The sequence below is a fragment of the Mangifera indica genome, chromosome 7 (genome assembly GCF_011075055.1).
Source record: "Mangifera indica cultivar Alphonso chromosome 7, CATAS_Mindica_2.1, whole genome shotgun sequence".
Classification (NCBI taxonomy): domain Eukaryota; kingdom Viridiplantae; phylum Streptophyta; class Magnoliopsida; order Sapindales; family Anacardiaceae; genus Mangifera; species Mangifera indica.
In genome coordinates, this window is record NC_058143.1 from 16,775,688 (window position 1) to 16,803,286 (window position 27,599).

At 32.2% G+C, this 27,599-nt stretch overlaps 3 protein-coding genes and 1 long non-coding RNA gene across 7 annotated transcripts; 2 read left to right on the forward strand and 2 right to left on the reverse strand.

The window, feature by feature from the left end:
- Nucleotides 1–384: 384 nt before the first annotated feature.
- LOC123221601 (plasmodesmata-located protein 2-like) lies at nucleotides 385–2,057 on the reverse strand. The gene is made up of 3 exons (XM_044644454.1): nucleotides 1,031–2,057; nucleotides 820–933; nucleotides 385–713 (listed from the first exon to the last, which is right to left on the reverse strand). The coding sequence occupies exons 1-3, from the start codon at nucleotides 1,791–1,793 to the stop codon at nucleotides 706–708; spliced, it is 885 nt and encodes a 294-aa protein (XP_044500389.1). The 5' UTR covers nucleotides 1,794–2,057; the 3' UTR covers nucleotides 385–705.
- A 761-nt stretch (nucleotides 2,058–2,818) lies between these two features.
- LOC123221603 lies at nucleotides 2,819–4,765 on the forward strand. Its single transcript, XR_006503272.1, has 2 exons — nucleotides 2,819–4,062; nucleotides 4,313–4,765. It is a non-coding gene; the product is annotated as an uncharacterized LOC123221603 (long non-coding RNA).
- Nucleotides 4,766–4,907: 142 nt separating this feature from the next.
- On the reverse strand, nucleotides 4,908–13,976 carry LOC123221602 (pre-mRNA-processing factor 19 homolog 1-like). Its single transcript, XM_044644455.1, has 18 exons — nucleotides 13,816–13,976; nucleotides 13,633–13,718; nucleotides 12,803–12,874; nucleotides 12,627–12,689; nucleotides 11,838–11,924; nucleotides 10,909–11,050; nucleotides 10,696–10,817; nucleotides 10,384–10,500; nucleotides 9,478–9,573; nucleotides 9,315–9,374; nucleotides 8,448–8,522; nucleotides 7,239–7,343; nucleotides 6,502–6,630; nucleotides 6,347–6,424; nucleotides 6,169–6,265; nucleotides 5,769–5,820; nucleotides 5,519–5,589; nucleotides 4,908–5,422 (listed from the first exon to the last, which is right to left on the reverse strand). Exons 1-18 carry the CDS (start codon nucleotides 13,826–13,828, stop codon nucleotides 5,307–5,309), a joined length of 1,581 nt encoding a protein of 526 aa, XP_044500390.1. The 5' UTR covers nucleotides 13,829–13,976; the 3' UTR covers nucleotides 4,908–5,306.
- Nucleotides 13,977–24,041: 10,065 nt separating this feature from the next.
- Nucleotides 24,042–27,320, forward strand: LOC123220559 (zinc finger protein HD1-like). 4 transcript variants are annotated; one of them, XM_044642814.1, is made up of 6 exons: nucleotides 24,042–24,130; nucleotides 24,285–24,353; nucleotides 25,490–26,308; nucleotides 26,386–26,574; nucleotides 26,665–26,790; nucleotides 26,883–27,320. In XM_044642814.1, exons 2-6 carry the CDS (start codon nucleotides 24,309–24,311, stop codon nucleotides 27,009–27,011), a joined length of 1,308 nt encoding a protein of 435 aa, XP_044498749.1. In that variant the 5' UTR covers nucleotides 24,042–24,130; nucleotides 24,285–24,308; the 3' UTR covers nucleotides 27,012–27,320. The 4 variants fall into 4 exon arrangements, with proteins under 4 accessions (XP_044498749.1, XP_044498748.1, XP_044498750.1 ...); XM_044642813.1 differs by having other exon boundaries at nucleotides 24,052–24,353; XM_044642815.1 differs by having other exon boundaries at nucleotides 24,052–24,353; nucleotides 26,389–26,574.
- Nucleotides 27,321–27,599: the final 279 nt, after the last annotated feature.

Consider the following 27,599-nt stretch of genomic DNA (forward strand, 5'->3'; position numbering starts at 1 on the left):
AGAGAACAATATTCGGATTGATTAAACAGATATACCTTAAAATACAGTAACTAGATTCATAACTAAGTTAAAATTTTATAAATATTATAAAAAATCAAATCTAAACCTTCTTCCAGTAAGTTACAAAACATACTCAAAATTGTTAATCTTGGGTTAGTTACTCTATGGTCATCAGTCTGGGTGAATAATTTTATTTACCGTAAGACATTCTGATTTTTCTTTTGAAATATGGGAATTTTTATCATTGTTAATGCCTGTATAGAAATTAAAAATATATTCAGTCAACATCTCAGTTTGTGTTAATGGGAAGAGAGATGAATTGCTACTTTCCAAAAAGCATAAAGTAGTGAAGAAAATGAAGCAATGGCCTCTAGAGAAGTGTGATAAAAATAAAAGAAAAAAGACATATTAATTAACACCCACATGGATTTTGCAAACATTCATACACATTCATGATCATATCCTTTTTTCACCTCAGTGAAAAAATTCATGCTTATAAGTATGTCCTGATGCTACTTCTTCATCAAAATGTAACATCAAAACACTAACATTTTCCCCTTCCTTTTTCCTTTTTCTTTTTCTTCAAAAATTCTGTGCATTACAAAAACCCATCACCAAAGAAACAAACATAAGAAAACAATTCACCAAGAAAAAGACCTCTCTCTCTCTCTCTCTCTCTCTGCATCTTTAGAACAACCTAATTCCTCAATAATCTGCAGAAAATAGTAGATTCAAACATGTTAGCAACAATAATTTAGACTAGATTTTCATCAAAAAGATGCATAATAAGACTAATATAATCTCTAAAATTGTGTATACCATCATGTTTCTTCATTAAATTTTTAGCAAACATCAAACAAATAACTATAAATGCAATTCCTGCTGCCCCTCCTAATATTATAGCCACTGTCTTTCCTGTATTTGGCTCTGGCCCTACATCAATCAAACGCATTAGAGATAGAGCAATAATTTCAATAAACTATACTTCCTTCGAAAAAGCCCCCATGGAGATTAGTTTCTCTGGTTTTACCTGATGAATCTGAAGATGAAGATGAAGATGAAGAAGATTGTCTCCTGGGGACTCCATTGGGATAATAACTATAACTAATAAAGCATTTATGGAGATAAATTTGCCCTGAAATGGAGCTCCCACACTCAACTTGACCTTTCTGAACAGCAGTTGTCACACATTCACCACAGTCTGAATCTCCCAAATCACCTTGACATTGAGCCAACAAATACACAGATTGATAGCTACTAGTGTAAAATCCATGGCCAGTAACCACACCATTTTCCATCACCTGAAGGGCTGCATCTCTCCTCTCTTCAAATCCACTTCCCTTAACATTTGTTTCCCCACATATTTTGTACAACAGCTCCAAACCAGAAACCTGAGCATACCCATTAACCTCATAAAGCATATAGCACCCAAGAAGTTGAACTCTTGCAGCAACAGTTTTGCCACACAGCTTGTCAGATAAAATTGGGAGCTTGCTCACACAGCTGTAACAGTCACTGTTACTGAGATCACCTCTGCATTGAAAGAGACCATTAATGGCGGTCTGGCCACTACCAGAAGTAGACTTGAAAAACTTAACCTTTGTGGACTGTGAAACCAAGGAACCAAAGAGAGCTGAAAGTGCTTGTGCATAGACCCCAGTTGGATCTTGCAAAATTTGCTTTCCACAGCCCTTATACACCAACTTAGAGTAATCACTATCAGATTCAGCAAGATTTGCAAAGAAAAACAAGCTCAAAATAAGTAAAAGCTGAGTTTTTGAGGTAAAACCCATCTGAAGAACAACTTAAAATTGATCAAATCATGGCAGCCTGTGGTAAAGGAGAGATTTTTTAGAAGATACCAGAAATGGGTACAAGGGAGCGTTAAGTTTTTGCTTTGGTTTCTGTTCTTTCGGTTTCTAGAAAACAAAAAATATAAAAAAAAACAAGTGATGTGGTTTTGTGTAGTGGCGATTGGGATTGAACTTCCTGTTTGGATGCGTGGCAGCGAAGAGATGTGAGGGCATCTGCACTCCACAAGGGCATGGTCACAATACACAATTCCTAATGTAAACTGTAGAGATAAAATATCATAAAATATAATAAATTTGAGTAACAGTATACGCATGTATCCTCGTGATATTATTTTATTTTTTATTTTAAAATCCATCATTAAATTTAAATTTTATTTATTTAAGATAATCGACTCAAATAAATTTTTTTGTCAAAAAATCATAAAATAATTTTTTTTTTTTTATGGAACACAGTGAGACCATTTGTTTTATTACAGTGTTTTCTTTGTTTTTGATTTTATTTCTTCAGAATCAACTGACAGACTAGCCGAATAAGAGGAAACAGCATAAGGGGATTTGAACAGAAGAAAGGAATTAAGGGACTTGATCCGCATCACATGACTTAATAAATTATGGCTTTGATTTTGTATTAATATTATATGATAGCTTATGGAATTAATTAACCTTACTAATCATGGAAGAATTAACTATAATTACTTAATTAATCACTGTTTTCTAACCTTAAAATAAATTAAACAAACCAACAATAAATTATTATGTTGCATTCTCCCATCCCATCCCATCCCATCCTACCTCTCACCCAAATTAATTAATATAAATCTGCAAAATCAACAACTTCTTTTAAGGCCTATGTAAATAGGTTTAGATTGATAATTTGTTTTCAAATCAATAACAATAATAACAGAATAGCATTAAATATGTAAATAATATATATAAATTTATATTAATAATAATATATTATTATATAATTAAAAAATAATAATAGAGAGATCGAGAGAGAGAGAGAAGTCAATCGAGAGGAAAAATATTAACTATTGAAAAATCGTTTGATAGAGAGATAAGTCTACTCCACCATCTTCTCTAGCCGATTGGATCTTCAGCGCATAAAGCTTTGACGTATGAACAAATCTCCGACAAAGCTCAATCGTGCTTGCGGCAAGACAGGGCTCCATGGCAGACACACCACGAGGTGGAGCAACTCAATTAGGCCTTGGCTAGTGCGCCATGGAAATCCAGAGAGAAATTTGAAGCATGTGACGTTGTCATTATATCTCCGAGTGGGCCATTCAAATAATTTGATTTACAGAAATCTAGATTTTCAATTTCAAATTTTACAGAGTTGTCAAAACCTTGAGTTTCTCTCTCTTTGAATTGACTATTTTAAATCTATGTACCCTAAAACAGTCATAGTATCGAAAGAAGCTTCATCTTAACAATCAACTCTTGTTAGGTAGAGATTATGACTTCTACTTGCATCACCATGAAAATCTTGCTCATATTTTCGTTATGGTGAACACTTTTATCATGTTAGTTACATGACCATCAGGAGAAACTTTTGTTTGACCTGATCTTCCTCAGAATCATATGAATGTGTGACTGGTGGGGTGGATGTGATGTTGGGATTGAAGGGTTAAATTGTAATGTTGTTTGGAAGGTAAGATTGTGGGGGGTTTGTTGGTGGTTGATTTGTGGGTAATATGGGGGGTTTGTTATTGATTACCACTATGATGATTATGGCTGTGATCAATGCTGGCTTCTGTTCGATTACCCACAGATTTGGAAGCTATAGAATTTGTAGGTTGTTGTGTGGCAGGATGTGCAATCTAGAATAGGTGGGTGTTGATGGAGAATAAATGAAAAAAATTGAAAGATGATGGGAAAAGTATATGACAGGACAAGAAAAAGACCACCAAATTCAACACCCATCACAGCGGCAGAATCTGTTTATCTGTTTCTTCTCAGTCATTAATTTTGTAGTTGGAAAATGAAATGTTGTATGGTCGTTGGACCTCTTTTTCCCACTCAAAGGTTTAAAAGAAGAGAAACAGCTAACCACCAATCAAACCTCCGTTTTTGTCAGTCATTATTCATTCCAAATTCCACTCCTTTCTCTCTGAAAAACCTACCATTTAAATAAAATCCTTAATTTCCCCTCTCACAAACAAATATGTATACATTGAAAGAAAAAGTAACAGAGGAGCTTTCTCGTCTCTTCGCTGATTCTCCTCCTCCTCTTCAACATCCACAGGTAATTGAAAAGCTGAATTCATTGTGATCAACTACTTGCTTTTAGGCTTATATTGCATTATTGGAATTTAATTTGAGACCTTACAAGTATATGTCATTTAGTCTAGCTATGTGGATGTTTTCCTTTCTTTATAGATAGAGAATATATAATCAAAAAACATAAGGCTAAAAGTTTCCATTTTTAGAACTCTCTTTTCCTTGTTTTAACAAATTCTAGAAAGCAATAATGGCTGCTTTACTTTGATCTTCAGTTTGCACATTTTGGTGAGCTTGGTTGGTGGCATGATATAAATGTGTAGGTGGGAGGGATCGTACTCTAGAGGGGGGAATTATTTGTCGTCTTTCTTTTCCTTTGTTGTTCCTTTGGCAAGCTCTGATGGTTCTAAATCTGAAAAACAGCAATATGATCTTAAATCAGTTCATGAAGATTTTGTTCAGCAAAACGAACAGTTGGATAAATATGAAGAATGTATCACAAGTAGTCTACTTAAGCAAAAGTGTCCAGTTAATGAGAATAAGCAAGGGCAACCAGGTAGGCCCAATGATGAATATAAGCACTGTGCCTCTGGGAGTAGTAGTGGGCTGGAAGGAAAGAGATAATCTTGTAGATGATAGCACAGAACCAAAACCTTTAAGGTTGAAATATAATTATGAAGCAAGTTTTCTTAACAGGAGTTAATTGGGAATAAATTTTTTTATAACAACATTAAAGGAAAGGTATTCTTTTGTAGAGTATAATTATAGGAACATTTTATTGTATTCCATACGATGAACTTTCCTAAAGCACAAGCCTTTGATTGCCCTGCCCATAAATAAGTACTGCATTTTTCGTTTCTTCACCTTGCCTACTCAACTGAAATTATAATAAATGTATTGTAAAAGGATAACGGCCTTACAAAATTCTCAACGTTCTTCCAGTTGACGAAAACTCACTGTAAAGATTTAGCAATTAATTAATGATAGCTACAGACAAAAGCAGACTGAATGGTTTGAAATTTCAGCACAACAAAGACAATTAATTCCATGCGATGGGGACCTAAAAAGTTTCACCGTTTTTTTCTGTTTTGGGGTCCTCTTGAATCTAACATGAATACACCGCACTGCTACAGCAAGCATAATGTTAAAATGCTCTGCATCCTTACTCATTCTTAACAGACCAAAGTCAACACCAGGTATTTCCAGGTTATACCACCTCCACTACTAGCTGCGAAAAAACTTCTAAGATAGTGGCAGCTTGGAGATAATTTAGGACTCTGACTGGCCATCATCACTAGGCAGCCCAAAAATGCGAAGGTTGCGATCCATTGATCCTACAGCAATGTATTTCGCATCTGGACCAAATTTCACACAAGTAGCCTTACCTGCAATTGTAACAGATCCATCAAATTCAGAGTATATTAACTGTGCACTGGAGGCTACATATACAAGTAGACACAAGGTCCAGAAAAAAGTTGAACCTGTGCCAGATAAATCAGGAAAAGTTTTGATACAGTTCCAATCTGCTTTAACACTGGCAACTTGGTAGATTCTGTAGAAACAAAACTTAATATCAGTTTAAAAAAATTTGCTACACAAGTGTCAACTTTCAGAATGTTGCTATTGCAGTTTAAAAAATATCATACATAATTTGAAATTATTTGCTTGTTTTTGTGTCAGAAACACTGTACACAAGACTTCTAAATCCAATTCACTGTACACAAGGCTCACCTAATATCTGTGCCTGCAATTGCAAGGTAAGACCCACTATGGTCAAAATCCACTGCAAGTACAAGAATGAGAGTTCCATTATGTGTAGCTTCATAAAATATGTCAGAAAAGTGTAACTGAGAAAGAGAGAAGAGGCCTCCACTGTATCCATCACTCAGTAAATGGCACAAATTGATTCATGGAAAAAGTGACCACAAGGATTAGTCATAAATTGTAATCCCAAGGCCTCAGAATTGAAAAAGGATGCTTCAACATTTTCCAAATTAGTTGATAGAGAAAGAATAAAATTCAGTATCTTTTGTCAAGAGATAGCGAAGAAAGATTGTATCAGAAAAAAAGAGCACAAAAGGAAAGATTTCTAAATTTGGCTATAAAGGATCATAAATAAAGAATTTTGTACCAGAATTTGTTGGTGTATCTGAATCATTAGATTCAAATGAGCGGAAGTTCTTCAACTTGCGCAGATCCCACAACTTCACACCATCATGAGCTGCAGTCTGTCCAGCTCAAAATATATTAGGCAAGTCATGCCATGTCAGATCCTAAATCCACCAACATTTTTAAAACAAAACACCTACCGCAAGGTAGTAACCATTTTCAGAGAAAGATATTGCAGTAACTGCCCCTACATGGCCATCAAATTTTGCAACATTTGCCTGTAAAACAATAGAGCAGATAAGTGGGAATAAAAAATCAATTCAATAAATAATGGTTACTTCAAAAAATCTTGTACCTGACTTTTTACATCCCAAATCTTAACAAGAGCTTCCGAGGTGCCTGTACCAAGGATGAGACCATCAGGATGAAAAGCGGCAGATGTATAACCCTCAGGTCTGCCCTCAGGCCCAGTGTTGTCTCCAACCTGCAGAACTAAACATTATTTGATTAGTGCAGGAGTACTATAGATATTTTATACAAATAACAAATTCATATTTTTATACCCCTGTATAGTATAAGAGAAGGAAAACAGGAGGAGTAGAGAAGCCAGAAGGTGACAAGAGAGAAAAGAAGAGACTTCACCTTTCTTTATGTTGGGTTTTTGGAAGAGAATAAAAAGGGAAATAGAAAGAGATTACTAATTTTCAAAGGTTGGCATCCTACAAGTAGGGAAGGGTAAAAACATATATATTCCAAACTTTACCACTAAATTCATAAATCACTTAATTGCAAATATACTTATCCTCTTTTCCAGTTCATATTTCTACCGATAAAGTAAATTGATTCTCTTCCCCTCAATGGACCTTATATGTTTCCATCTCTTCTTACCTCCTACTCAGTTCTTACTAGACAAGTGTTAAGAAAAAACATAGAACATCAAGCCCAAATATATAATTTAACACCAATCTATGAAATAAAATAAGAACCATCAGTTATTCATTTCACACTCACAATAATATAAATTACCAGAAAAAATAAGTCAAATATAAACACAGCTTTCATACATCATTTGGCAGAAAAAGATGTTGGGACCTGTGTCAAGCATAAGCCAGAGGATATATCGTAGAAGCACCATGTGCCATCAAGAGAAGCAGTCACAAAGTAGTCATTTGTGGCATGGACAGTTACAGCTTGCACCTGACATCATTTTATATTAAGATATGGCACATTGAGCCAAAAAAAGCAAATAAATTTGATTATCCACCTTAATCCACAAAGCCCTCATGGGCCATTCATCAAGGATACAAAATATTTTATGAAGTAAAATGAAATAATTCACTCAACTGCATAATTCCAATCGTTCAAAATATTAAACAATGCTATATGTACATACTTTTGATATACAAATATGTATACACATGAACGCGTCATTATGTGATTAGGTATTATTTTATCATTAATTCAAAATCTCATAATCATATCATGAAACATTCATGTGTGTACACATTTGTGTACCAAAAGTGTGCACATAGAGTTTTATTGCAAAATATTTATTGCAATTTGATTGTGTTTCGGGGTACTTGATTGCTGTGTTGTATAGATCATTGTAGTTTGTAAATACATGTTGATGTTGTCTATGATTGCAAGTTTAAGTAGAAATCACAAAAATTATATAAAATCTAATTCTGACTGCACTACCTTGAACTGTTTAAAATAACATATAGCAAATAAATGATGGATAGGAAGATATGATAAAGAAACACTCCCAACCAAATTTGCAAAATCTACCAACCTCTCAAATATATCATAAATATCAAATAGATCAATAATTCAATATTGCTAAGATAATTCTTATCTTGATTAGAACAAAAGGCACAGCTGAAAAAGATCATTTTCACATTGTACAGAAGGTATCCCATGTCTTCAGTCATTTTTTCGTATGACGAGCCTCAAGTTTTAGGATGACTTGAGCCTTGAGGCTGTCTCAAGGGGCTAGTCACTTTACACTTAATGCAACAAATAAACCACAATTTAGAGCTACAAAAATTATTCTAAAATACCCATCTTTCAAGAGGCCCAATTTATTAGTCATTGAGTTGTTTTCAAACAAAGCAACATCCGATTTAAAAAAAAAAAAGTTAATATATGCTTGAGTTTCTTAAAAAAGAAATGAATTTGAAATCAGTTTCTAAGTTAAAACTACCAGCACTTGAATTCAGGAAACTGAATAATCACATGGCCATTCCAAAGCAGTCAACTGTTACCAAACACCATTAAATACGATAGAAGAAAGACATTTACCTCTGCGGTATGATCCTTCAAGATGTGCCTACAATCATAATTTCCATCTTCAGACCCTTGCCACAATCGAACCGTCTACAATATTAAGCAACATAATAAAATCTAGATGAAAGCTAAAACCAAGAAAACCCTAGCACTAACATCACAACCTTGGCAATGAAGTAGCAAAATACCGAATCTCAAAATGAATCAATATAGAAGAATGATCAAACGTAAAATCCAACATGTGGCAGAGACCCTTCTTTAGCACATTTTCACATCTCAACTAAAGTTCATGGATAGGATGAAATGGAGGGAGTAGATTCAGTAGCCAACATCAACTATTGGAAACAAGGCTTATTGAAAATACAGTTACCACAAATAGCATAGCACAACCTAGCAGAAGGTCTCTACTTGACCTATTAGAATATACAGCATATTAGACATGCATAATATTGATCAAAACAACCAGTACAGCTGCTCCATGACAAATACTTCAGATATGACTCCAGAAATTGCAACCAATGATTCCAAAAGCTGCAAGGCCCGTTATTCAGTATTTAAGCATGATCCCAACTCACAATCTTAACAGCTTCCAATATCCTATTAAGCATTTAAGTTCAAAGCTCAAAAGTCCTGTATAAGAATTGGCACTCTTTTATACAACAAGAATAATAACAAACAACAAAAGCTTCCATGTTAAATTCAAATGTCTTGTATCAGCTCCATATATCCTTTTGGTCAATGATTTCTAGTCTAAATAACAAAAACAACTAATTAAGATTCATCAAGCATAATACTTTCGTAAAATAAAAAACTATAAATCAAGAACACCGTAAATATATCATAAACACAAAATTTAGGCCAGTAAAGTTGAACGAGACTTGCCTTATCTGCTGAGCATGTTAACAATTGATCACCTTCGGCAACAAATTTGACACTAGTAACCTAATATAAGAAAGAGGTCAATTATCCCAGAAATTTAAATGGAAATAAAAATACAAAATAATTAAATTAATTTACAACATAAAGGGAGGAAAAAAAAAGAAACCTTCTTTGAGTGACCACTTAGAGTAGATAAGATCTGTCCTGATGATCGATCAAAAAGTATGGCATTTGAATCAACCCCTCCAGTTGCAATTACATCCTGCAAACCATGAAAAAAGGTAAATAATAAATAAAGAGCTTAAACTAGAGAATAAAAACTACAAAACAAGCCACTTATTAGCACCATTTAGTTCATTCACTACTTTCAAAGTGCCAAAACAAGGTCATATCCAATATTTTCTCCATCTAGTAGCCCATGGTATAGCATTAAGTTGACTGGACTCTAATAATACATGCTAGATGCCATATCCAACACAAATTGCATTACCAATTGCACATTTCCATTATGATGGTGTCCAGAAACCAGGCCAACACCCAAGGCCGTGGTAACTGACACTGATTCTCCTAAGTGAAGAGTTCATGTAATAGACAATCCTTGATAAGTTCTCTGTTGGTTGTTATTCAACTGAATTTTTAGTTTTCCATTGCAATTATAATAAAATCTTTCAATCCATGCTATCACATAGCTGCTTACCATAATCTATACAAGTAAAAATCAGCTCAGTTTATGTCTTGGCTATACCTACTTAAAAATTCAATATTATCACAAAAGCCAGTTTCAAAGAGAAAGATTTACAATTAGAATATTAGATCTTTATACCTTCTAAATTCTCATTTAATTCATTACTCACCTAAGGTTATTTATTGGCAATCCTGGAAACATAACACTTAAGCCAAAGCACACAGAGCAGAATTAATTTTAGGCCCTGGTTAAATTGCCATGTTTATTTAACAAGAAAAACACATCTGCCTTGACAAGATGCAGGCTAAATAACTACTATGCACAAGTTATATTTAATATATCAGATCCAGATTGGCAAATACAATTAATTTAAGGAAAAAGCCATACCTTGGCGTAATGGATATCAATAGAAAAAATGCCGGGTTTGTTTGTTTTGTGAAGAGGATGACTAGAAAGCTGGGTATACCTTTCCAAAGCATCAGCAGGAGATAAAGTTGGAGCAATCTGAAAAAAAACACAAAAAAATAAAAAAAAGAAGAAGAAGAAGAAGAAAAGTCAGCAGAAACTTATAGAATGAACTTCAAACTACTTCCGTGTCTAAAATTGTACTAAACAGATATCAGAGAGAGAATAACCTAAAAATTTTGTTAAGTATTGATGTCAAAACAAATGCAATTTCTTGATCAACATAAAAAGTACCTGACGCTTTTTCCGCTGCTGTGAAAGTGTTGCATTACAATCTGTTAGCTTAGTTATAATGCTAGATGAAATTCCAGGACGTAATTTCTTCCCACCAGGGCCCAAATCCTCATTGTCAATAGCTGTGATCTCAAATAAGATATTAAATGAGTAGAGGGACATTACGAAACAGAAAGAAACAGAAGTACACCTAATAATATGCAGAAAAAAAACCTCTTTTTCCATTGGTAAGCACAGAAGCATTGGATGTAACTGCTGCCATAGGCATTATTTGCCTATCAGCTTGTGCAAGTAATGCCCTTGCTTCATCTCTTTCCTTCTTAAGTCTAGCAATCACTCGACAAGCAGCATCATGCTGGGGACAAAAATCAATTTGGTTATGCCATTAAGCAACTGAAGTTATAACTTTATTAAATGTTTACTCACTAGATTATAGCCACAATAAAAGATAATAATAACAATAAAAGATGGTGTGTAATTCTAAGATAAATGGCCTAGACATAGCACTGAATCTGCACCAAGAGAATATATAGCGCTGCCTAGATTTTTGAACCAAATTCAGAGACCAGGGAAAAAAAAAAAATTTCTTTCAGCCATTCAGCAGTTTAATATCGTTCCATAACATGTATTAAAAATAAAGACAAAAACAGGAAAATCCATGCAACCATATTGAAGCAAGAACAGATTTAATACTAGATTTCATGGTAAACTGATTACATTGCTATATTACCATCTTTCCAACTAAATTGCCCCGCTGTCAATCCAATGATATTTGAAACAATAAATTCATGCCGACACAATGCCGATTTTACATTAACAATGAAAAACCACATAAATATTGGAGGTCATAGAGGATGACGATAAAAGGAAAACATACATCGACACTGCTACCTACTATGCTTCTCTCTTCTTCATGTATCCAGAAAAGCAAAAAAATAAATAAATAAATCTTTTTCACCTGTCTCTCCATTGTACATGACCAATATAGTCTATGTTTACCACAAAAAGAAACAGGACGAAATATAATGAAGATACCAACATACTTCACTAGCATTTATCAATGAATAATATATCCTAGACTATAAAATAGTTACAAAAGTAGAAGATATCCAAACTTTAGGAAACATAAGCTAGTTGCTTACCTGGTATAGGGCATGACTTAGCTCTTGTCTAGCTGTATGAAGTTGTTGCTCCAAAGCAAAGTTAGATAGCATCAAACCATCCCATTCCTACAACAATACAAACAACGTAATTTATGAGAAATATGCCATATGAAAATCAAGAATCAAAATGTAAAAGTCCCCACCTATCAAAATAAGGATTATAACAAAACCTGACACACAATCAACAAACCCTACAGAAATGAATTGTAGAGAGGCATTTAAGAATTAAGAATTGACGACCAATATCAATATATGAAACATCTAAGATTCAACAATAATAAAGCACAAACAGGTATCACACGACCAAAATCTTGAGATGGCTTTCACATGCAAAACTTTGTAAGTAATATGAAAACAATGTAGAGTCCTTACAAAAAAAAAAAAAAACACATGGAAAAGAACTTTGCCAACAAGTAGTTATTAAGAAAGCATGTTAAGGACAAACTATCCTATCTTAATTTCATAATAATAATGTTATCAACAGAATATAGAATAAATAAAACAAATATCATTCAGATAAAAAGGGTAACAAAACACACATCAGTTATGTCTTTCATGACAAGAAAAAGACAATGATGACAATGAGAGCTTAGCTCAAGAAAATAACTCATAATAATGATTGCATTTTGCAACAAAATTATGCACAAGTTCAAGGAACAAAACAAGTATTAGACAACAATATTTTTTTCAGAACAGTTAATACCAACTTATAAACAAAGTAGTAACTTTAGAAGTGCACACACAAAGCAATATATGTCAAACACGTACATTCTGGAACATTCCTAGCATCCCAGGGATGCTAGCAGCTGTTAAGGGTCTGGGCTTCACAATCTGCAGACGAGTCATTGAGATTAAAAAATTAGCAACCAAATATGTAGGAAAAAGAAAGAAAGAAATATTTGCAACAACTAAACACAAACAACAATAGTGACAACCAGGCATACTTTTCCTGTTTTCACTGGAACAATATCATCCATTGTATGCAGTTCTCCTGTAATTGGGCATTTTCCATAATCCTAATAACACAAGAAACAACCATATAAATCTCTATCAAATATATGGTCAATATAGAACAGAGGAAACAGAATTATTACCCCTATTTTGTCATACTAAAGGTTAAAAAAAGCATCAAAAAGTGCATTTAAATTTTTTATCGTTGTTCTTACAAGTTTTAATTTCAAAAAGAATCCTACAGATTTTCTTTGAATGTACAAATATATTAGTTTCCATGGAAAGGAACACAAAAAGACGCATGACATAATGTGGACCACAATGGTATTGTCCAAGTAACATTACCTGGCCAGTTACATTGTAAAAATGGTAAAATTTACCAATAGTGTGTTATACATTACTAAAATGGTGTCATACATTTTGTGTTTCAATATTAACATTTCTTTTAAAATTACAAAAATGACATTCTCTGTGACTAAGACCCATTGATATTAACAAAGCATCTAAGCTACCGAAGCACCTAAACTACGAAAAAAATAGTATTAGCTCAGTTCAATAAAGCAATTTTTATGCATAATTCTCCAAAATGATTTCTTTTTCAATTTTTTTATAACCAAAAAGTAAAAAAAAAAAATCTATTCTCAGTATCCAAACAATAAATAATCCAAGGTGATAAAAGAAAAAAATATAACAGAAGAAAAAACGTCTTAAGCAAATATTTGACATTGTAAAAATATCTTTAAATTTCCCGACGTTTTTTGTCAGAAATTAAAATAAAACATAAACCCTAGACTTTAAGTTGAAACAACAACAAAATGCATACCAAAATGTGCCTCTCGATTAAGCGCTTCTCAAAGAGTAAACCAGACTTCTTCGAAACGACAGGCTCTTCCGGCACCTCGCCGGAGACTGTGCGTACAATAAAAAACAACACAGAATTAGATCACGAGATGGAGTGTTTTAACAGAAAACGCAAAGCCAAAGTTGGAAAGAAAAAGAGAGTTACTTGAACAATTCATTGCAGCCGGCGAGAGCTTTAGCGGCCTTAGTGTTCTTGCAGAGCAGCGGGCAACAACGCTGCTTAGCTCGAAGACTTCTAGAGGAGTGCACCGACCGAAGTATAAGCAGCAGAAGGAAAAGCGAGGGTACTAAAGAAGTCGCTGGGTTTGATTTTTAGGGATACTTCTTATTGCCAAAATTACAGTGCCTTGTTGGGCCGTTTGGGATAGCCCAAATATTGTCCAGTTTATACAAAATTACATTGATATTTTTGCTTATTATCTAGTAGATGGAGATTTATTTTTCTACTTATTTTTGTTTCTTTTATATTTATTATTAAATAAGAGCAATAAAGTCAAAATTTTTACTGGATCTCTAAAAAGTTAGGGTATTAATTAGAATTTTGAGTATCACTCTAATTTTCATGTAATCCTCTAATTGTGGAAACCTAGTGCAATGGGGTTTCAAGTGTAAGAAATTTTTTTGATAAGGAAAACAGAAAAATATGACTAGTTATTGATATTAGAGTATTACCCATATATCAGGGTATTACTCTAATATGCGAGTAATACTTTAACTATCCAAATCTAGTTTTTTAAGACTTGTATTGATGTAGAGTGGTAAAGTGATAGTATATGTCTCAAAACAGTTGAAATACTATAAGATCATACACTCTATTTACAATTTAGAGTTGACAACAGTAGTGTTTGCATTGAATATTTAGTAACAGTTGATATTTATATAGATCATAAAAATTGAGTATGATAGACTAATGTTTTGTGTTCAACTCCTTCTTTACATAAAAATAGTTGAACATGAGGTAGATAAGATAGTTGGAGTTAGTCAAATACCATAATTGTGAGATTTGATATCAACCAAGTAAGGTCAACATTGTCATAGATGTTTTGAGTATAAAAGTCTCTTTTGTTCCAAATTTTGGTGCACACAAAGTTGTTGTAAGTTATTTTTTGATAACAGATTGAGTTTGTAATACTTGCATTGACCAGATTAAAGATTTAATCTATTTTGCTGGAGGAGATACGAGACAAACTAGGTATAGATGATTGGTGTACAAATGAGCAAGAAGGTACCAAAAGGTACAAAAACAAAGTTTCAAATTATCGATGGTATCCTAAGATTCAGAGGTAAAGTTTATGTTCCCATAAATGATAAGTTCAAAGATCTTATTCTTTTATAAGCTTATAAAACACTTTACACAACTCACCTTGAAAGTGTAAAAATGTATTAGAATTTAATTAATACATTTTGGTGGTCCGATATGAAGAAAAATATGTGAGATTTTGTGGTCAATTGTCTTGTTTGCCAATAGGTGAAGACTAAGCATAAAAAACAATTAGGAATATTTGCAATCTCTTAGGGGGCGTTTGGTTTGGGTAATATTTGATTACTAAAATAGAAAAATTATCTTGAAGATAGATTACTTAGAAGATTACTGGGTATAAATGATTACTATGTTTGATAAAATTTGGTAGGTATAAATAATTATTGTGTTTGGTTAAAGGTAATAAAAGATTACTAGTAAATTATTTTACTTAAATGTCCCTGAATATAATTATTTTTAAATATTTTTTATATTATTTGTCATATTAATTAAAAATAAATTTATTTTTATCTCAAAAAATTAATAAATAATAATATAATTATAATAAACTCAAGATTACCCCAGTAATCTTTAAATACCTAAGGTGAAGGTGGTAATCAGATTACCACCTATATTACCTGTCACGTCAGCATTGGTAATAGAAGATTACTGTAATCTTTTATTACTGACAAACCAAACAAGAGAATAAAAGATAGATTACCAAGGTAATCTTAAAATCCCTCGACCAAACGCACCCTTAGTATTCCTGAGTGCAAATACAAACACATGTTGATAGATTTTGTGGTTGGTAGAAAGTTTTTAATGTGATGTGGGTGATAATGGATCAGTTAACGAAGTCAATTAATTTCATACCAATTAAAGATATCACTATTACAAGTCAGTTGAGACAATTGTCCATCAAAAAGATAATGAGATTGCATAGTATATCCAAATCGTGACACAAGATTTGTGTTGGTTTTCTGTAAGAGTATCTAGAATTTATTGGGTACAAGTTTGACATTTAACACTAGGGCTGGACTCGAACTAGCTCGAAACAAGCTAGCCCTAGCCAAGCTCAGTCGAGCTCGAGCTACTCGCTAAATTTTTTAATTAAAATTTTTGATACAAAACGACGTCGTTTTGACCAATATGTATTAAAATGACATTGTTTTAATAACGAAAAATGAACCGAACTGAATTCGAACCGAATTCAAACTTGACTTTCACGAACTGGACGAGCTTGAACTCAGCTATATGTAAACCGAACTGAGCTCTGTTCGGCTTGAATCTAACCCTATTTAACACCATCTATTATCCTAAGACAAATGTTAAGACTAAGAGGGACTAAACCGGTATTAAGGATATATCAAAAGTATAATGTTTAAACTACAATTATTGAAAAATATTAATTTACCTTATATGATGAAATACCGGTTTACTCCTATAGGATAAAATATCCATTTACACTCCTTAAAAAGTTTATTATAAATAAATAAACAAACAAACAAACAAATAAATAAATATACTTTTATAGAAAATGTGGCACAAAAGATATAAAATATTATTTTGTCTTAGCATAGGGATTAATTTCAAGAAATAGTCTTAGCATATGAAGGCAATTAATTATAAATATTTTTTGAGTTTTGAGTGAAGGGTTGCATTTTAATGTTTTATATTATAATTTATAAACATTATATTCTTTAGATTCTAGATTAGAAAAAAATTAAGGATTAAGTTAATTAATTTTTTTAAATAATCAGTCATATATTTTCTTAATAATAGGAATATATAAAGAATAGCTTAGTTTTAAAATAGGTGATAGGAGTGGAATCTTAAAATTTATCAAAGGATATAATTAGAAATGTAAAAAAATTCATAAAATCTAATAGTCCAATAATTCAAAAATTAAAAAAAAAAAACTAATCTTACTATCTAGGGCTAGACTCGAGCTGAGCCAGCTCAAGCTCGAGCTCGAGCTCAGCTCGGTCGAGCCTAAAACGAGCCGGGCTTAGCCGACCTCGATCGAGCTGGCTCAACAGATTTTTTTTAAAATTTTTTTATACAAAACGACGTCGTTTTGACCAATATATATTAAAAACGATGTCGTTTTGATAACGAAAAACGAGCCGAATTGAGTCGGGCCAAACTCGAGCCCGAAACAAGCCGGCCTTAGCCGAGCTTGAGTCGAGCTCGAGCCGCCCATATATGAACCGAGCCGAGCTCGGCTTAGCTCGAATCCAGCCCTATTACTATCTTTTGAATTATGGCTTAAATAATCTAAAAATGTGATTATAATACATAATTACAGTACTCACATAGGTTATCCTATATATACCCCCCAAATGATAGATTAAGTAACGAAAGATGAAGCTTTATGTATAAGAGAATATGAGTTAAAATCTTTTCTCACAATATATCAAGATCAAACTCTTAATTTATTAGGTTCAAGTAGTTATAGGGTTGATCATTAAATCTAAAGTTTATCCTATTCGATATGGTAGGTTTTAGCCTAATATGATGGTTTAGTTTAGGGATGGAAATTTATACCCGATTTTAGGGGCCCTGACCCTAACGGGAAGGGGGTTCCCCGATAAAAACGGAGAAAGGGGCGGGGATGGGGACGAAAAAAATCTCCGTAATCGAGGACGGGTCGGGGACGGGGATACATGTGTCCCCGCCCCGCCCCTCCTCGCCCCCTAAACCTAATATATTAATATAATAATTTTTAAACTATTAAGTTTTAGAAATTTTTACATTATGATTTATTAAAACTATAACTTTAATTTTACTAATTTTTGAATTATCAATTATTAGCTTTTACTAATTTCTAAACTATTAATCTAATATATTAAAAAAACTCCAGAATCTCTTTATCATAAAATGTAAATGCACCAAATTAATTTTATTTCAACTTCAAAACTTAGTTAGTCAATCCACCAGGTTTTACACACAAAAAATAATAAATTATAAATATGATAAAATCAATTGAAGTGAATAAAAAATGTTAAATTTAATGTTATTATAAAATTACCCTAAATCACATACATGAAGAGCTACTAATGAAGAGATTGATTATTGCATATTGTTAGATTTTATGAAAACTTTATATTTGAACTAAAATAACAAAGAATATTTTGTAGCTCTTGTAACAAATGATATTTTGGGAAAATATGATTTATTTTATTTATTGAAATATATAAAAGAATTAAAATTTATATTTATGGGTATGGGGAGGAGATTTTTCCCCGCGGGGACAGGGCGGGGATGGGGAGGAGATTTTTCCCCGCGGGAACGGGGAGGAAATAGGGAGGGGATTTTCCTTCGTGGGGAGGGGACGGGGATTATTTTTTATTCCCGCAACGGGGACGGGGACGGGGATTGATATCCCCTCCCCGCCCCTCCCCATTGCCATCCCTAGTTTAGTTGGAATGAGGTTTTTCATTTTAAAAAAAAAAAGTTATCATATATAATTATATATGTCATGATTGAAGTTACACTAAATTGATGATATATCTCTTTCTAGTTTTATCTATAATTAATACATGAGTTTTAAGATTTAGTACCTTCTTCTACTAACATATAAAGTTGCCTTAGTAGTTCTTGTTATTTAAAAGACTTGAGGTAATTAAATCATTGATGGCTGCCTTTTGCTTCAATTTGTTTAATTTATATACTTCATAGTTTCAAACTCCCCACTGCATGTTAAGTTGAAATATGGAGAAATTTCAAAAATTTCCTATAAGAGCGATCTTTAATTTTTATTAAGAAAATTTGGTAATCTCATAAAAATTAATAAAATTGATGAAGAGGTGGAATAACCCTATAGGCTTTTGGAACAAATGTAGCGGTTTAAAAAAAAAAAAAGAATTTGTATAGCTGCTAAAAACATTTTTATAATTAAAATACTTAAAAATTATAAAATTAATACTGATTCATAAATAGGTTTTGGGAAATCAACAAGTACAAATCAACAATATGTCATATCTAAGTGGCCAAAGGGTTATTTATCACCCAAGTTTTAGAGCATTCCCCAAAACACATTTTACGAGATTTCAAAAACTCAAACTTATGTGCTAATTTAATTAGAATTTCTAATTATAAGTAAGAGTAAAATCGTTATTTTATCACTAAACCCTAAAACCCTAAAAGTTAATATCATTTTCCCTTTCAAATTTTAAAAACTAACTTTTCATCCTCATTCTCAAAGTTTAAAAAGTTAGCATTTCACCCTAGGGTTCCACTATTCTGGCCGACGGTTGATACTTTTCACCTATCTTCCAGATTCAACCATGAAGAACGACCACCCACCACCATGAAGGATGATATTCGTCGTCAAGATCTTAATGATAAAGCATCATCTAGATGACACTTTGTTTAGACAATGAAGACATCGTCTAGATGATGTTTCATCCAGATGATGAAGGAGGCCTCCGGAGAGGAAGGGAAACATCGTCAAGAGAGAAATGCCAGAGAGGGAGGTTGCTTTTCGCTGGATAATTGGTTGGATTTGTTTTTCAAACCCTACGGGGAAAAGTGAATTTTTCAAAATTTAATCTTAGGAAAATTGTTAGTTTTCTAAATTAAGAGAAGAAAATGAGATATAATTTTATTTGTTTTAATATTAGTGGTAAAATAATTATTTTACCCTTATAACTAACAGTTTTGGTTAAGTTTAATAGTTTATGAGTGGGTGTTTGAGTTTTTAAAATGTTATAAATATATTTTTGAGAATGGATTAAAACTTAGATGGGACATAGTCCTTTGGCCTATCTAAATTGTGGCCAAAGTTCTCTTAAAAGGTATCAGCTGGCTATACTTTATATGCGCAGGCCGATTTGAAAAAATGTGGGTACTTTCTTGGGGAAGAACATCATAGCTAGCCAGGAATAAAGAAGATGAATATATAGAATTAATCAATGTGTTCTGCCCTTAGAATTTTCAGCTTTGTCTTGCTCCAAAGTAGATTTAATTAAAAGGATTGCAGGGGAAATATCTCCCAACAATTAGATTCTCTCAACAAATATCTTTCTATTTCCCATCATAATCTTAAGCATATATTCAGTAAAAAATTAAACCTTATCCTTCAACTTTAATTAAGTAAAAAAGTGTCTGATCAGGAAAGCCAATGATAATTAGTTGGATGGTTAATCAGTCAAAGAGAGAGTTCAAGGATATGGAACCCAGAAGAATGAAGGACAAACATGATTTGATTGGGCGAGTGAAGAATAAAAGAGATATATACATGTTGTAGAAACTTTTGCTGAATGGCATTTCCAGCCGTGATGACTAAAGAACCTTTGAATAAAGTTACACTAAAATCAGGAGAATCGCATAACATGAATGACGGTAGAGTTACATCATAATTAGAGGCATAATATTCTTACCTTGCATTAAAAATCTACTGTTTACGTATGAGATCCAAGACGATCTTAAAGTTGACTTGGCAAATGTTGATCAGATGTAGAGTTTGTAGTTACATATCGGATTCGAAAAAATATAGATATGCTCGTAATAAGAATTTTAAGATCACGAAGAGGCTGCTAAGAAGATGGGCGATTGACACCTGCATGGAGAATTGTGCAGAATCTTGAGGGATAAATTCCTCCATGTGACTAGCTTTAAATTCAATACCTTATTCATCCTTATAAAAGGCCTCTCACTTCCAGGAATATGTTACTAATTCAGAGCCGTATTTTAGTACAACATAATCTTGCATATGGGATTCGATTAGAAATTAAAGATAGTCTTGTTTCATACGAAGAACCAAAGAAACCCTAATTTTAACTAGAGAAGCACTGTTCTAGGGCATTGCTAAAACAAGATGACAAAACATGAATATGGGTAAAGCATAAATAAAGAAGCATGTATCAAAGTTGAGTTAGGTAAATAGAAACACAAAGTACAAGACATGTTAAGCCTATGTTATACGCAAAGAGAGAAAAAGAGAGAGATTGATTATATATTATTCCTAGATAAGATTTTTTTTTCAATTTTTGCTAACATCTTATTTGAGTTGAATTATTTTTTTGAAATCGTACTAATCATACTGAATAAATAAATCTCAAATTTAATAATTGACCTTATAATAATTATATTAAATAAGTTAAAGGTATGAAGTTGGTATTATATTAGTGAATTTCGAACCAAAATTCTCTCGTTTGAGAATTTCATATTTTTTACTATTTAAGCTACTCTTTGAGAGCATTTATGTGGAAGATTGCATGCACGAGAAATATTTCGATAAGTTGATTAAAGTTTTGATGCAAATTAAAAGAAGAAAATAAACCTTGCTCAATTGAGACTCTTGGTCTGTCAAAGTTGTGGCCAACTTTTGATTTGAGCTTTAATATATTCTGCTCTTCGATTCCGAAGATTTAAAAAAAATAATTTTTGTTGATATTTTAGCTATTGTGCTGTCAGATTTTGAATGGTATATTTGCACTTGGGAGATATAGTGTTGTTGTGCAATCATTGGCTTGGAATTTGGATGTCTAAATTAGAACAAGAAAAATATATATATACTATAAAGAATAATTAATTAATTAATTAATACACTAATTGGCACGTATCAATTACCAAATATAAAATGTTCCCCACATGTGAGAACCTCGTTATACATACAAAATTTTAGCCATACACATTATAAGGCATGTTGGAAAGAATGAATTTTATTTTTTTCACTGTTTATCTACTCGATCTACTTGATACTGTAGCAACTCATAAAGGGGCTAATTTTCACCTTGTATAAACCATGCATTATGTATAATATTTATGCACCATGTTAATTTTATTTCGAGATACATGTAAAATGATTCAACGATTATATGTAAATAATTATCCAATTTTCGTTCTTTTTGTATTTTAAATTTGTATTATATATATATAGATAAATAAATAAATAATTGTTTTATGAAGAAATCTTTAATTTGAGGTTACGTGTTTGGTACAGATATTTTTTTATTATCAAAAATAAAAAACATTTATAAAGTAGAGTATCTTAAAAATTATTAGGTATAAATTATTATTATATTTAATAAAAATTAGTATAAATAATTATTGTGATTAGTTATATATTAAAAAATAATTAAAAATTATTTTATTTAAATGTCTTTAAGTATAATTATTATAAAATATTCTTTTTATTATTTATTATAATTGAAAATAAGTGTATTTTAATATTTAAAAAATAATAAATATATATATAATTATAACAAAATCAAAATTATTTTGATAATATTTTAATATCGAATATGAAAATAGTAATTAGATTATATTATATTATTTATCACATCATCATTAATAAAAAATATTAATAAAATTATTTATTATCTAACAAACTAAATTATATAATATAAATAATAAAATATCGATTATCAGGTGTTATTACTGAAACTGAACACCCTTGAAAGGGGTAATTTTCGATTGAGGTTAGTTTCTTCTAAATTATTAATATCAACGGGGTCATTTTCATATCTTGTTTTGGAAGCACAATGCCCATACGTTGTCCAACTTGTATCAAAATAGTTTTACTTGATTTTTCCTCTAGTTTTTTCTTGATTCTTCCTCTAGTGTTTTCATAATTATTAAAATAATAAAATTATATGTATTTATTTTAAATATATAATTTATATATATAAATTATATATCATCATATAATTGAAAAATTCTAAATTAAAAATAAATTAAATAATAACATATAATTTATATATATAAATTGTGTCTAAAAAATAAGTACATATAATATTATTCTTATTTAAAACTTTATTCTAAGTATATATACATTGAAAACCATAATAAAGTATTCCACTTCTAACTATACCTATTGGAGAGGATGATTAATAGGGAATGACATACGATACGAGTGTAGCTAAGCTACGCAATCTTCGGAATCAGAAATTCTGGAGAGGGTGATCATTCATATACTTTTATTTAAAGTACATTTTTCACCTATTTAAATTTTAATTGATGGAGATATTTAAAAGGTCTCAATTATTCAAGATTGAAAATGATGTAATAAGCCTTGCTGCCTTTGGTTTTAAGCTAATAGAAATTGTTCTACATTCAGATTTTTTATTGTCAACGTTCCACAATTAATTTACCAATTAAGCTAATTAATTTATCATGATAAAGATATTAAAGGTAATATTATATATATTCACTTTGAATATATAAATAAATACATATTTATATATATTATTACATAATTAAGTATTATTTTATATTTAATTTAAAATTATTTAATCACTTAAAAATATATATATCTATTTGTGTAATCAAAATAAGTATATATAATTTTACCGATATTCTAAACAAGACTAGCTACAATTGATAATTGAGAATATATAATCTAGAAAACAAGAATATTGACCAGTTTAGTCGGTAACTTGGAAAACAATGAGACTGACATGATGTCACTAGCAAAAATGAACATGAAGAAGACATTAAAATCCTCCATTTTCAAACTAATCTTACAGAATGGTTATGAGTTATTGTCATTATGAGAATTTATCCAATACAAAATAAACCCTAAACTCAATTCTTCTTCTTCTTCTTCTTCTTCTACATATTAATTTATATGCCATAGTCTTATCCATGAAATTGGTAAAACTAATTTTACGATAATACCCCAAACAAAAGAAATATTACTGTTGTAGTCTCTGCTAATTTACAATTTTAATATTGAGTTAATCTTCCAAAAGTAACTAATCCTTTAAAAATGTATTTGATACTCACCAAGTCCGTAGTTTTGTAATTTTAAATACAGGGTTAACATATGGTCTTTCAAAAGGCTTGGTCAACTCAAACTCTGGTCAAACCGTTACGACAAAGGAAACAAGCTCCCGTACAGCAAAAGTCCATCCGCGGTGAACGGGGCCACATTACAGCCCTGCCACGTCATCCAAAATTCCACGTGTCGCAGCCCTGCCGCGTAAGTAGCGAAGTGTAGAGTAAAAAAAAAAACTCGATTAAAAACGCATGCCACGCTGGTTCAGAGGGAAACGATCGGCTCCCCATGACTGTCGCTTTAACACAAGCCAGATGCCAAGCTGGCATCTATCCCCGTACGGACAGCCTTACACAACCGCTATATATAACTAACTTTTAACACCCCATACCCTCCATTTTCCTAGCAAACTTCAAACGTTTTCCCTCTCCTAAATATATTAACTCTCTACACTTTCTCTGAAATCAAACACCTCTGCTCTCTCTTTCTCGCTTTGTGAGTCTTTAATGGAGCTTTATTTTTCTTCTCTTTTACTCTTACATTCCAAACTTACATCACTTCTTGACGTTGCTTAGTCCATAAATTAATTATTACTTAATTTCTTAAGCTATTATTACATTAGGAGATCTCTAAATCGGATTTTGTTTAGTTTCCGGTTCAGAAGAAAACGACGATGTTGCAGCAGGACGTGTTTCATCAGCAGGAAGAGCTTCGGATTGTAATTCTCTTCATTCCAAAACCTGTATTTTTAAACTTTTTTTTAAGATTATATTTTGTATGAGAATTCATCCGCGTGTGTGCTTTTTTTCTTTTCTTTTTCAGATTTAATGCAAGTTAATTAGGGTTATAGATAAATTTTTATTGTATAATATGAAAATCGTTTTCGGATTTTGATAATGTTGTCGTTTTCGGTCGGATATTTTATGTGTGAACTTATCCTTCTTTTGCCTTTAGTTTGCAAATATCATGCCTTATTTTTAGGTTTGATTGACTTCAGGAGGAATTTGCACGACCAAAAAGGGCCAAATTCAATTTTCTTTTCAATTAAGTTTATGCATGCGAATCAATAGAAAGAAAGAATGAAATTCAAACTTTCTTTTCCGAACCAAACTGTCATTATCTAAAGCAATAATATCTATTCCTCCATTTTCATTTTTCTTTCTTTCTTTGCTTTTGATCAATATGGAATATCATCACTTTTCGTGCTTGTTGTTTAAGCTTTCTAATTGCGATTCTTTTTTATTTTTATTTTTTCAATTGTTTGTTTAGATTCAGCTTATTTCTATAAATCGAACACCAATAACAAACTATGAACTTTCTTGTTCTTAAATTAAATACATTAGTTCACACGTCACATGGTGGACAAAGAAACATCTTTTCTTCCTTTCGCAAATTTCCTTGATTGGATTATTCTCTTTCCCAGAACTTGTGTGTTTTGTCATCAAATTTGGGCTCAAGATTGGTGCTCCGCAACTGCACCATCAACTTTGTTTCAAATTTTCATTAAATTCCCTTTCATATCAAAGAAAAAGTGAGAGATAAAGAAAAGACATGTAGCGGTTGATAGCACATCAAACAAGGTCCCCATTCTTAGGCTTGATTGCAGAATATATATTTGATCTTTTTCTAAGTTTGTTTTTCCTTCTTTCTTTCAAATGATGGTCTTTACGATCAGATGTTGCTTGTAGATAAATATATAAGAATCAGATTCAACCCCATCTTCAAAATTACAAATGAAGAAGAATCATGTTTCTTATTTGGCTAAAGTAAAAGTCGAGTTTAACAGCAGTTAATTTATTAACTTATATTTTAGTGTGATCTTAACGTTGTTTTGGATTATTTTCTGTTTTACAGGATGATATTTCGAGTCCGATGAGTGCTCGAATTTTTGACTTCTGTGATCCTGAGTTGTTTTCGGAAACTCTTAAGAATTCGGAGGTTACTTCTTCTTCAAATTGTTATTACCAAGAGAACTCATCTTATACCAACAACACCTCTCTGCCCACAGATGCAGACAAGTTTAACCACGGCTACCAGGACAACACTAATGCTAATACTAACACAACCACGCCGGCCACCACCGCAACAAGCACCACCACCACGGCCACCACTAACAACAGCAACAACAACAACAACAGCTGCAACAACCTCTCAATAATCTTTGATTCCCAAGATGAAATTGACAATGACATCTCAGCCTCCATAGACTTCTCCCCATCTCCTCACTTTTCTGTCAACCCGTTTCTTTCCACTCAACAATACCAATTTGACTTCTCTTCAGTGCAACCTCATCAAATCCCCATATCCGATGTAAACGTTGATGGACTTTCATCACAGTACCATGTTGAAGCCGTTGCGCTAAGTCTTTTAGGGCCTCACCATCAACCATTGCCATCAGTTTTTGAAGAAGATTGCCTCTCCTCCGTGCCTTCTTATGTACCTTTGAACCCTTCCTCTCCTTCTTGCTCTTTTCTCGGGCCTGCTGCAATGACCACATACATGCCTACTGGAACCATGAGCGCCGCACTATCCACCGATAGCGGTGGGATTTTTACCGGCGGCATTCTTAGAGGTTCTGACTGGCAACTTCAGGAACTTGACTACCAGGGTGATAATGGTGGAATTTACTGTCCAGATTCTCTTCAGCGTGTTTTCAACCCTGGAGATTTACAGGTACTAGTCAAATATAAACCACTTTAATAGGGAAAGCATAAAAAAAAATAACTTATGTTACTTTGTAATTTTGTTAGAAGGCTCTTAGTGGAGACAGTCAACAACTGGTGGGAGGGGCGAGCAGTTCAACTCCTATAGCCTCAGAGATATCAAGTTTGGAGGATTCAACGTTTAAAGTAGGGAAATTATCGGTTGAGCAAAGGAAGGAGAAGATCCATAGGTACCTGAAGAAAAGAAATGAGAGGAATTTCAGCAAGAAAATCAAGGCAAATCTACTATCACTTCATTAACCCTATTTTGACGCAAATTATACTCACAAATTCGCACCATAAATTAACACATGCAAATTATTACAGTATGCCTGCCGGAAAACATTGGCCGATAGCCGGCCTAGAGTCAGAGGAAGGTTTGCGAAAAACGACGACTTCGGAGAGACCCTTAGAACAACTTGTAGCAATCATGAAGAAGATGATGAAGACGAAGTAAGTAATTAACAGATATCCACTATTAAAACTTACCTTCACGTTATCAATTATCATCATCCATTTTTCACAGTTGTTGAATCTTTCAACAGGTGGTGGCCATCAAAGAAGAAGATGATGTGAACGATTTGTCAACAGATATCTTAGGACACATCACCGGCGTAAACTCTTTCAAATACAACAATTATCCAAATAATTATTCAATCCAATCCTGGATTTAATGCTGATGATGAATGGATAGTTTGTCGTCAACGTCAACGTGAATATATATCTCTACAATTTTGGAACAAGACCCTATTTCAGCGACGGTTTTCCTCAGCTGGATTTAATAAACACAAAAAATAATTGGGGGTTGTTATATTATTATGAATGACTGAGTCAGGATGCTTTACGTAGAAATTAAGTGAATAACAGCATAACTCTTTGTAGATATTTTTCATCTTCCATGATCGAATTATACGTCCATGAATGAACCGCCTGCTGCAGCAGCAGCTAGCAGTAATATTGAACTGGCTTCAATGCTAGTTGCAGAATTTATGTACAGTTGTGAGCTGTTCCCCAAATGTTGTAATTAATGTGAACGTATTTACGTCGTAGCTTTACTAATTTTTGGAGTCCGGAGACGATTATTTTTATTATAATAAAACTTTTAGATAATTTCTGTATATAATTTTATATATAAATAATAATATATTATTAAATAATTAATTATTATTATATTTTTAATTTTTAATTATTTAATTATAGATATATTATTATTTATAGATAAAATTATATATAAAAATTATACATATAATACTGTTTTTATT